This window comes from Alnus glutinosa, chromosome 2 (genome assembly GCF_958979055.1).
Source record: "Alnus glutinosa chromosome 2, dhAlnGlut1.1, whole genome shotgun sequence".
Taxonomy (NCBI): domain Eukaryota; kingdom Viridiplantae; phylum Streptophyta; class Magnoliopsida; order Fagales; family Betulaceae; genus Alnus; species Alnus glutinosa.
The window spans coordinates 6,843,253-6,855,445 of record NC_084887.1 but is presented as its reverse complement, the minus strand read 5'-3'; the positions used below and the strand labels follow the sequence as shown (position 1 = coordinate 6,855,445).

Sequence of the window (12,193 nt, the reverse complement as noted above, 5' to 3'; positions counted from 1 at the left end):
CAACATTTATTAAAAAAAAAAAAATTTCCAAAACGTTTGATGGATTTTATGCTCCAAATCACCAAGAAACTATATTTTTATTTCACCATTACAACACACTGCTTATGTAACATTCTAAATTAAACCTCGTAGGGGTGGAACCACTGGATTGGAAAATTCACAACAATTATTGGTCCAAATTACTTGGAATTTGAACCAAGTAATTTGAACATATAATATATGACAGACCCTATAAGGGATCCACTTATCCAAATAAGTGGTTGGATAGTTTAAATTTTTTTTTAAGCAAGCGAGTTTCATATGGAGTCTCTCACATTAACTGTTGATCCTGCCACAATTGGGCATGTAATTGCTTTAGATCCTTATTTGAAACCACCCATGGCCTTGGGGGCACTACTAACCCTCCCAAAATCCCTAAATATTTTAAAAATGCCTCCAAATTTTATATTTTTTTTCTGCCCTAGCTATCTCATCTAAAATCCTGGTTCTATGTATGAGCTTTTGAATTTTTATTTTGAATAATAATTAATTCAAAATTAATTGACATTAACATGTCGGAAAGGTGAGAATAATGGGATACAAGTCATGGGCCTTACTCTGGTGGTGCCTCAGGAGTCGGGTGCCATGGATTCCGAATCTTTTAGAGCATCCTTTTGAAGCAATGCTCACAAAAGGCTTCAAGTGGACACCTCATTATATTGCCTGCCATTTTAATCAAGTTCTTCAATGGCCAGAAAAATAAAGTATATTTTCACCAAAAAAAAAATACAAAATAAATGATTGGCTACCTGGCACATTGGGAATATTTGCAAAATCTAATATAACCATAAAATAAAGAGAAATAATTTTATTTATTTTTATTTTTTTCATTCGCTTTTTAACAAATCAACCGTTAGATTTATAAAATTTAAAATGAGAAATACTAGAATTCCTTCTAGTGTTCTTTTATGCTGACATGACACTCTATTTTTTTTTTTTTTTTTTTTTTATTAAAAACAGGGTGACATGTTAGCATAAAAGGGTTCGAGAAAGACACTAGAAAGAACTCTAGCATTTCTCTTATAAAATATACACGGGATGAACGCGTATCAAGTCTCTAAAATAAATCTATCTCCATTTAGAATGAATCTATTTCCTATTCCATAAAAAGAAAAAGAAAAAAAGAAATGAAGATATGCTCATCTTTAATTTATAATATAAAGTGGGGAATATAGTATTCCCTAAAGAAAGCGATGGGTAGATATCGATTGGCTTTTATCCGAAACCATTCAAGTAGTGTAGGAGGTAAGATCTTCAACTTTATTCATGATCATATATTATCTCTTTTCTTATTATTAAATTAAGCCTATTTGAGGATATGCTTCTAGATTTGAGTCATTCTCTTACATGTCCTTGAATATGACCACGTCAAGTTGCATAATCATAATTATTTATTTATTTATATATATTTTTTTAAAAAAATTAAAATCTGAAAAATCGAGTTTATAGATGTCATTGTTGGAAAAATAAAGATTTGTTACTTGCACAACAGGTTGTGCACTTCTACTCATATGGGTGGGACCCACTTATTCAGGTGAGTCCCGCTCATGTGAGTAGTTGTGCACCAATCTTTTCCTGGCAAAATATGATAATACTACCAAAAGAAAAGAAAAAAAGGCTATACAAAATTACAACATAATTTCAACATTTTGATAGTATGTTCTTGAATGCTAGCTTGTTATATGGGGAATTAGGTCATGATTCCCGTGTGTGTTTTTTTAAACCATTTTGACTCTAAGTTTGTAGTGTTTAATTTAATAAATTTGAAATCCGAATTTACACCCATTTTAAATTCGAGGTCTCTGTCAATATTTCAGTTAAATTAATAATAAAATGGATATGATAGGAAAATTATGACCCTGAAATAAAAAATTGAGCAAAAAAAAAAAAAAAAAAAAACAAACAAAAAAAGAGCCAAAAACCAAAAAAGTGGCTGAGACCGCCCTCTTAAGCCTTAATGAGGAGGGTGGCCGCAAGCCGTCCTATTGTTCCTAAACGAGGGTTTACAAAGTGAACTTTTTGTTGCAAGCATAAATAAAAAATAACTCCGCATTCTAAATTTTCGTTTAAAGGTTTTGATCGAAAATTGTGAGAATGTCACAAAAGCAACATTAATAATACAACACCTGTCCCTTATAATAATAATAATAATAATAAATTCTAAAAGATGGTTAGACCACCCTAAATTGGCCAGAGGGAGTAGCCTAACCATCCCAAGGAATTTGAAGGTGATTCAGCGATAGTTTCCGTCAAAATTTTGAACGAAAGTTTTAAGTCAATTTTTAAACTCTAAGGAGTTTATTGCAAATTGGTACACCCTGGACTAACTTTTTATTTTTTCCGTCAAATTAAAAATTAAAAGATTAAATTTAAAATGACAAAAGGTCCAAAAGTTTGCTATAATATTAAATCCTGCCTTACTCCCTTCATTGTGGACGGGGACTAGTGAAATAGGCCCCCTCTGTCACTATCTAGCTTACAAAAAGTTCTGGTAGCTATTGCTCTCAATGGATTAGATAATATCAATTAGATATATTTGGTTGGCACTTACAAATGTTAATTTATAGTTAGTGGACAAAAACAATATCAGGATTCAACAATCTAGATTCCCTTAATCCCAACTAATCAATAATATATTTTTATTTATTTATTTTTTTAAAAAAAATACTCTTCTTCTATACATTTTTTTTCCAGCTAAGCTGCTGATGCATTTTTTAGCTCCCATTGGAGCTGTCAACCTCAATAATTAAACAACTTTAATTATGTACCCTTCTGTTATATATAATAATCTTTCTAAAAGTGCTAGATGCCAACAGAGTTTGGTACATATCCTTTGTCACTTTGATTGAACAAATAATGCCAAGTATATTTTCCATTTCTTCATCTAAATTCTTGCTTTTGCTATTTTTTTTTGTTCCAAATTCTTTTTGCTTTTATTATTATTATTATTATTATTATTATTATTATTATTATTTTGTTTGTTCCTTCATCCATGACAATGGATAAAGCCAATACTATGGGACCCAGAAAATCAGAGGAAAAAGTAGGCACATAGAGCAATCTGGAGGAAAAATGTGTTAGCAGGAGTCCTAACAGCGGTTTATGCATTTTAAAGTTACATGTAAAATGGCTAATTAAAAGCCTAAAAAGTGTCTTATCTGATTTTCTAAACCAATTGCATTTTGCATATAGGTTTTTCTCTCTCCCACTCTCTCTTTCTTTATGTTTTATCATGAATAAAAAAAAAATATTTAAATGATATAGAAAAATAATAAATAATCGGATGGAGAATGCATTTGAAAAGCCACTAGAAAAAGGTAACTTTGATTAGCTATCTTAGATAGAAATTTAGAGAATATATTATGGATGCTCTAAGCACTAAATATGTTCATTCGATTCTCTAAACCAAATGCATTTTGCATTTGAGCTGCAGTGCTTGTCCAAATGTGGGGGAAGCACTGTGCATGAATGCATAACTATATACCACATTTTTATCAAACTATCATACAATGCTGAAGTGACAATTCAAACTAACTATTGGATTTTTTTTTTTTTTTAAACAAACATTGATCCAAGGGTTAGTTGGGATTGCTACGTCAACATAATAGGATAGTTGTGAGATAAAAATGTGGTTTCTAACATTACTATATTAAATAACCAGTTATCTCAAAAGCTTAAATTAACATAAAATGATAACTTTAACTATTTAATTAATACTTCAATATGAAATCATGGACATAGTATTTGTATGCATGAAAAATGAAGTCAACACTCTCTGAAGGAGGAAAATAACTCAGAAAATACTGTAGCTGAATAAAAAGTGGTATTCTTGAATAAAATCAAGGGCAATATATTCATTCTTCGAAAGCTAAAAATTTCAACCCTATTTGAAATCCTTCCATCTACATGTAATAAGGATGAGCCCTTAATCAAGCATTTTTCAAATCAAATACAACTTTACTCACAACCAATGATCACAGCATACATGCTTTCCATATTACCTCTTGACAGCACCTCCGCTTGCCTCTTATCTCCTCAAGGGATATCACTTGGCAAGGAATACATGATCACATCATAGAACTTCTGTTGTAGAAGGATAAATGCACAAAACATGAGGAAACAACATCACTTTACACTGAATCGACCCCTTCAACCTGCTGCTGCCGGGCCAGGTATCTTTCCCTCCGTTCTTTCTACAAAAGAAGAAACACAGAGGGCAGAATGCCAAATATTATGCAAAGAGATCACAGAAGACCAACCACATTGAAAGAGAAATAATACTCACCCATTCATCGATAACAAGTCCTTCCCCCCCAACGATTCGAGGACCGGTGTCTTCTGGAGGCTTCTTGCGTGTCTCGAGCGCAGCCTCTGCCTCAGCCAACTGTCGCTTAAGTTTTTCCATTGCCTTCACGAAAGGAAAAATGAAATTATTCAAACATTATAAAAAAGCATGACAGATCAAAGATATTTCAGTCCTACTTACTGGGGTGGGGCGTTCAGGATCAAGGAAAACAACCCGCAAAATTTGCTCAACTGCAACTTGATCCCTTTGCTCGTCAAACTGCGTAGAAGTGTCATATAACAACACATTTTCTTTAGCATCTAAACATCATGGTGGTCTCAATTTTGTAATAAAGAAATAAACAGCACAGAGATCTCAATATAACCAAGCTTTTCAGGATAAAAAGGCAAAGTCCAGTTCAAATAACTGTTGAATCCATTAAATAAAATTTTTTGCTTATACTTGAACAGTTGTAGAACAATATACACATTACACAGATTGGTTGGATGTAGGATTGCATAAGACCAATTGTGATAACCCACAAAAGGTTAATGAAACACTTTTTCCATTTCTAGCATGGTCAGCCGGGTCAGCAGTTACGTGCAAACATTGGGTAGTTTGCTGGTCGGTTTGTGAAAAATATTTGAAATTAACAAGAACCCTTGAGCAAGTCAATTAAATTCAAAATCATAAGCATATATAACTCCACCAGATTCAAAATAGTTCAAGAATTTTGGTAAACCATCTGAAAATTATGCTGTCGTGTATTATTCAAGATTTTGAGACTAAAGTGAAATAAAGTAAATCCAAGAACTCAACAATGAATTTCACATTGGAAATTATTTTGAGAATGAAATCAGAAAGTTTGAAAATAAATTCCACAGAAATAAGTCCAAATTCGCTGCAAAAGAAACAAAAGCTTGACAATGTAAAATTATTCAGATTAATTTGAAAGTTCTGCAAGTTATTAGAGATACATTTAGAATGTCATCAGAGATTCACAAGATTACTGAATACAAGGAAAAAAGAGGTCAAAGACATGCCCATGAAGCTACTAAATTAGTTCATCGCTAACATATGAAATCCACCTGAGTCTCAAAAGAGATTCCTATTTAAACCATTGCTCCTTTTTAATCAAAATTTCAAAAACCTTCCATTTCTTTTTGTCATCTTCAGTTATTTTGGTTTCTAGGAACATAAGTTTCAGGAAATTTTGACTCAATAAACTCAACAAACATAAAGTGAAGTTTCAACTTCTAGAGTAATTAGTGCCACTGACACAGCAATTAGACTATGAAAAATATAAAAAAACAAACACAATTAAGTCAAAAACAAGATCAAGACATTCTGTATGAGTTCACATATCAAGCAGACATGACAGGTTGACAGTAAATTAAAATCAACAATAAATTTAAACTGAAGAGTCTGCATGCTATACCAGTTCTGGTACATAGTCCATTTCACCTTTCACCTTTAAGCTCATGATTTTGAACTTAACCTTGCTCCTGTGATCGATTAGTTTCTCATTGTTCTCAGGAGGCTCAACAAACTTGAAAACTGTCAGCCAATTCAAAAGTTCAAAAACTTAGTTTAAACAAATACAGCATCTTTTACATTACAAATGCAGTGAGAAAGTACCAAATGCTGGGAGAAAAATAAGGGGGGGTAGGGGTGGCTAAGGAAGACAAGATTGAGAAAGCTGAATTACCAGTTGCAATTATACTTTCACCAGGAGAAAGTATACCGCCTGGAGGACGCATATAACAACTCTTTGGTGCAGTTGTTTGGAACTAAAACAACCAACACGGCATCCGTTAGATGGCCCTAGTAGTAATAAGTAGAAATTCCAACAATAATACAGGACAAAAATAAAAAGGAAGAAGTGTGTGCAGTAATGCCATTTTCTTTCCTTTTCTCTGTCTCAGAGCCAAGCATTTATATGCAACAGCAAAAGCTTTCACAACAATTATAGGCAAAAATTTGAAACCAACATACAAATGATTTTGTGCAAAATACAAAAGACATTACTATTGACAGGTATCAAAACCTTTTCCCAATCCTAACCAAGTCTTTTTCAGAGACATTGCACCAATCTTTTGAAAAAATTTCTATCCAAATCTCATCAAATTAGTAGAAGATATTAGAGAAATCTACCCTTTGGACCTTATTTTTCCATATAAAGGCCAAAAACAAACAGCCAAGTATCGACGAAAAAGGTAACAAGAAAATTAAGAAACAACTGAAATAAGTATATAGTAATACCTTGAAAGCTACATGAGACTTGCAGATGTTTTTAATCCCAACAGCGCTCCTAACCTGCTTACCAGGTTCATCTTCATGTGGAACAGAATTGAATAAATCAGGTAGCAATAAAAATAATAATCTATCTAGCAAATAGCAGGAAGCGGAGAAACTTAATCAACATTATTGCTTCTAGTCATTAACCAAATTTCTGGAGTAAAATCATTATAAATGAAGTTCGGGACTTGACAGCCCCAATTAACATAAAAGTCAATAAAAAACCAATCAGTCATCAATGTTATGAATGCCATAAGCCCTGATGGACTAACAACAGTACATACTTGCTGAGTCAAATTACTCCAAAAAGAACAATTTGAGCCACTTGGTAACGCAAAAGAAAAGGAAAAAGAAAAAGATCAACAAACGAAAAGAAGAAAGAATCTCACTTGTTGAGAATGAATAAGGAAAACCCAGATTTCAAACGATTCCACCAGTCCAAGACACACTCCAAACCGATCATATTAGTCTATAACAATTCTAATTACTGTAATCAAACCAATAAATCATGCAGGGGAAACTAATCAAACAACAAAGAATCTCTCTTATAGAGACCAAACAAGATGACACAGATCAGCAATTACCAAATTAATCACTTTTTCTTTTAAAATTTGTTATTTTTTGTGCTAGGAATGAAACCATTATCAGACAATTAAGTCAAGGACAATTCAAGCAACGTACTCAGATATAGAAACAAATTATGCATTGTAAACCACCACACTGTCCACAAAACAAAGAATCTGACTTTTTGAGACTCACTGAGGCAAACCCAGATTAGCAATTAGCAAGTGAATTCAATCTAGGCTCAAAAATTGACAAGTCGTGAAACGAAATATAAAGAAGAAGAAGAAGACCCAGATCACAATTCAGCAAATTTAACAGCAAAGCACCTTCCAAAACCATTAAAGCATACAAAACTCCAACCCACAAACAAAAAGTCAAAAGAAAAAAGAAAAAAGAAGAAAAGAGTACACAACCAAAGAAAACAAGAAGAACCCATAAACCAAAAAGTCTTACAGGGAAAGAAGAGCTTGTTCGGAGGATCAAGCCGGAGCCTCCTCCTAGTCGGAAGCAGAGACTTGGCCATAGACGAAACCGCATTCGAAGAATGCAAACTCGACCTTTCAACAGCTTCATGAATCTGACTCTGACCAGAAACCGAAGCAGAGGCAACAGAAGTAGAAGAAGACGAAGAGGAAGCAATGCTCGTCTGCCAAAATGGCATTTTACAAAGACTCCAAGCCTTCCCATCCGCACCTGATTTCTCACTATCAACAGCCATTTCTTTCTTCACGGAAAATCCGAGCCACCACTCAGTGGGTCGTTTGTCTGGGTCTCTCGCCGGGGAGCTTCTTTGTGCAAAGACAGATTTTGTTTTTGTTTGAGCCTGAGCCTGAGCCTGAGCCTGAGCTTGAGAGAGAGATTTTTCCTTTGATGTTAACGCTCTTTACCGTGTGGCAGAAAATGACCTTTCAACAACGTTTCTTTTCATGGGGGCTCTTTTCATTGTCGGAAATGGCGGTGTTTAATTTCACTTGAGAGATATACTGATTTTTCATTTGGCCAAGCTCGGATCTCAAAGTTTTGGATTTTGCTCCTTTTTTTTTTTTTTTCCTTAAAAAAAAAAAAAAAAAAAATTCTGAATTCTGAAGAACAATACAAAGGATCACAGGTAGATAGGGATTTTGCTCTATTTGATTGGCGTGTTTGAGGTCCCCAGTTGTATTTGGGTTCCCGGGCTTTACAGTTGGAATTCGTATCTTTCATGCACTACCTTTTTTTATTTTATTTTAATTGTTTAACTTATATTTTAATACCTTCTTCTTAAATATGTGTTAAAGTAATTCTTATCTTTATAAAAAATGACATATTTAATTATTTAATAAGTAGTTTAACATTCATTCTCATTCAACGAGTTAAATGTTTAATTAATACAGAAGGTAAATTGACGGAGACACGATTTTTACTCGGATACCATATTAAACTATCGTTTATTCAAAAACTTAATTTTATAGGAAGATATAAATTTCGATTAAATCATTAAAATGGAAGGTGACGTTTGTTTTAATATCTTGTTAAATTAATAATTATTAAAAAAATTTAAATTATTCATTTGATTAATATTTGAATAAAAACGAAGATTTACAATTTAAAATTTAAAATTTTTATGATGATAGAGTGTGATTGTTTACTTTTTCAAAAAGGTACTAAATAAATATCTTTTTCTCCTTTTTCATTTTCGAACTGATATACAAGTACGATAAAGGACAAGATAAATAAGAAATTTCATATATTTAGAAGAAATTCAAGTTAAGATTTATTCTACACCAATTAGACATATAAAAAACTTATTTTTCAGGAAATATAATAATAATAAAACATATCTAGTTTGCTGTGATCCACTACAAGAGCTACGTTGACAACAGGGAAAACAAAAATGCATAACAAACTTGGCCCAACAAAAATCTAGAGGAATGAAAGTGAAAAATTGAATGGTTGGATCTTGTAAGTCTGCTTAAATTATAAATCCTTTTTTTTTAGTATTAAAATTAATTCAAAAATTCATGTGGTTGGGTTAATTTACAAATTTCTCTTTGAAGTCAAATTTCGTTAAATTTTTTTTGACAAATTCCGTTGGGCGCTTCGTCATTACCAATAAAATGACGACACGTGTTAAACATAATAAAAAATAAAAATTAATTCAGAAATTCATGTATTTGGTTTAATTTATAAATCGCTCATTGAAGTCAAATTTTGTTGAATTTTTTTTTTGACAAATTCCGTTAGGCGCCACGTTAGTGTCAATAAAATGGCGACACGTGTCGATCATAATAAAAAATATAAATATATTAACAACATAAATAAATAAAACTTAAAAAATTATTTTTTTTTATAAAAAAACTTTGAAAAGAAAAAATGGGTGGTTGCCAGGGCAGGGGTGGCCTTTTGTCCACCCAGAAATGCATTTTGGGGGTGGTCAAAATGCGGCCGGGGTTGGCGGCGGTGCTGGGAGTGCATGGCGTGCTGCTACCCAAAGGCATCTAGGGGTGACTTTCAATTTTTTACACTTTGCAAAAATCGTAGTCCAATTTTCAATTCTTACGTGTATTTTTAAAAATAAATGTGAGAATTATATATTCTATTAAAAATGCACGTGGATTCATATTAATAAGTATTTGGCATTCTATTCCTCCTCTTCCAATTTTTTTTTTTTTTTTTTTCAATTTTGTATTTATTAATTTGTTTATCTTTGTAGACTCTGCTTTTGCTTAAAGGATGGATAATATCCTGTTTTGATAATTAGAGAGCATGATGAAAGAGCATCAAATGTGATGATAGAAGTGATCTTAAATAACTACACAGGAATGGGCACTGGTACTCCCCATGTGGCCCTCTTGCAAAAGGCATCTCTCCTTTTCCATCTAAAATTATTGTTGATGGGCAATAATTTAAGCTACCAAAACATTGGGGCAATTAGTATGTTGTTCGGGCATAATCCAACAGCCTCTGCCTAAAGTCACTTTCTTTTTCTTAGTCCTTTTTGTGGTCTAGCTGGTTTGATTATATATACTCCTGCCCTCCTTCCTCACTGTATATGATCATTACAAGGATAAGGCATAGCATAACTTTTTCCTTAGTGGAGAAATTAGGAAGCATCTTTCATATATACCATTATCAAATTCTATATTCACAAATTATATCTCATCTCCCAAAGTCGGCATACATGCATGTGGTTTATTCAACATTATATAATTTACAATTCAAATTGTATTTTATATAGAAAAATGGTTCGGTATTACAACTTTGCTGCAATTCCACAATTAAAATGAATTGTTTAGTGACTGTTTTGGTAAATTTCACGTGAATTTACAAGGCACTACATACAACATCAGTGTATAACCAAATGTAATTGTTTAGTGGCTGATGTGACATGTGGACTGTCACGTCAGTTTGTAAAGAAGTTATAATAAAAGTTAGGGAAAACTTCATTTAACTCTCTCATGAACTTTCATCACATTTGCAATTATTCTTCTAAACTTCAAAAACTTTTAATTTAGTGTATCAATCTTTTTTTTCTTTTTTCAATTTCAGTATTTCATTAGGATTTTCCATGAAATATAATGGATGAGTGTCAAAATTTTCAAAATACCTTTATTTATTTATTTTTTTTTAGGAAAAAAATTTGCAAGAATTTAAGCGTTGGTCAGGATTTAACAGAATTTGCAAAAATATTCACACATGAATCTTTGAAAATAATTTATATTTTTTGAAAAAAGAAAACATAAATGTTTTAAAATTTTTGACCGGATTTAATGGAAAATCTTAAGGAACGTGTGAAATCGGAAAAAAATAAATAATAAATTGAGAATTTTTTAAATTTAGAGTAATAATTACAATAATGACAATAATTCAAAGAGTCAAGTTATCATACCCCTATTAATTAATACTCTTTTCATATATAACGGCATAAATCATAAAGTTGGTCTTCACTCCATCCATTGACATGAAAGTTTGTGTTTTTTTTTTTTTTTTTTTTTTTTTTTTTTTTTTTTTTTTTTTTTTTTTTAATTCGTAATTTTTGGAAAGGTGATGAAAACAGAAGACACGTACACCTTCTTGTCTAAAACGCGTAGAAAAATTAAATCAGAGTCCCTAGCTAGGCCCTAACGAAGACATTGACATGTGGAGTGTTTACCACTAAATCAACTAGTGTTTCTATAGAAGGGATTCTGGGGTATTGCACTAAAATAACACATGTACACGTATATTCCACTACCACTCAAAACAAAAATATAAATTTGCCAATATTATATGTTGAAAATCATGCTTTAAAAATCGTTTTTCTAACACTAATTAACCATTAATTAGTTCAAAAATTTCAATAATATGAAACTTTTATTAATAATTTTATAGCTTCTCTTTTGCATTGGCCTGATCTCTATATGCTTGAAGGGAGAGAGATGCTATTTGAATCAGCAAGTTTGGGTGGGAAAAACACATTATTCCTTCGGAACCAGATTCTGTGGGCAATCTCAGCATGGAGCTCACCTCTTCTCTTGTGCACCTATCAATCATGTTCTCTAACATGTCTGCGAAAGAGTTGCCTTGGTCAGTGCTCTTTTGGATTGTTCTCCCACATGCCCCCCCCAAGACATCTTTAGCCGATAGGCAATCCCATAAAATATGTTTCATCGTTTCACCATCCATATTACATAACAAACACAAAGAGTATAGAACAATATCTCGCTCGTGTGCGCAGATTTTCTTTTGTGGGGAGGATCTATTATTGCAGGCCCTCCACGTGAACATTTTGACTGGGTTGGATACCTTCATTTCCCCAAATTATCTTCCCGAATGTTGTTCATATATGATTTTTGTGACCCCTCTCTACACTCTACCTTTTGTCTATCTTTTTCCATATGATATGCACTACGAATTGTGAATTCACCTATTGTAGACCCCCTCCAGATCGACTTGTCTTTTTGGCCATACTTGCTAATTAGAGGGACGGGGGAAATAATAATCTCAGCTTCCTCCTTGCAAAATATTGCTTGAATTAGCGGCCCATTC

General features: G+C 32.5%; 1 protein-coding gene across 1 annotated transcript; it reads right to left on the bottom strand.

The window, feature by feature from the left end:
• Positions 1–3,819: 3,819 nt before the first annotated feature.
• Positions 3,820–8,237, bottom strand: LOC133861488 (vesicle-associated protein 4-2-like). Its single transcript, XM_062297278.1, has 7 exons — positions 7,640–8,237; positions 6,587–6,657; positions 6,033–6,114; positions 5,763–5,881; positions 4,526–4,603; positions 4,325–4,447; positions 3,820–4,232 (listed from the first exon to the last, which is right to left on the bottom strand). Exons 1-7 carry the CDS (start codon positions 7,902–7,904, stop codon positions 4,170–4,172), a joined length of 801 nt encoding a protein of 266 aa, XP_062153262.1. The 5' UTR covers positions 7,905–8,237; the 3' UTR covers positions 3,820–4,169.
• Between the last annotated feature and the right edge of the window lie 3,956 nt (positions 8,238–12,193).

Excerpts from the sequence above, each read along its gene's own strand:
- LOC133861488 (XM_062297278.1), bottom strand. The coding sequence starts at position 7,904 with ATGGCTGTTGATAGTGAGAAATCAGGTGCGGATGGGAAGGCTTGGAGT. Across the intron at positions 4,604-5,762 it reads TGGACTATGTACCAGAACTG|TTTGACGAGCAAAGGGATCA; the intron begins GTATAGCATGCA and ends ACTTCTACGCAG. Across the intron at positions 4,233-4,324 it reads GACTTGTTATCGATGAATGG|AAAGAACGGAGGGAAAGATA; the intron begins GTGAGTATTATT and ends CTTCTTTTGTAG.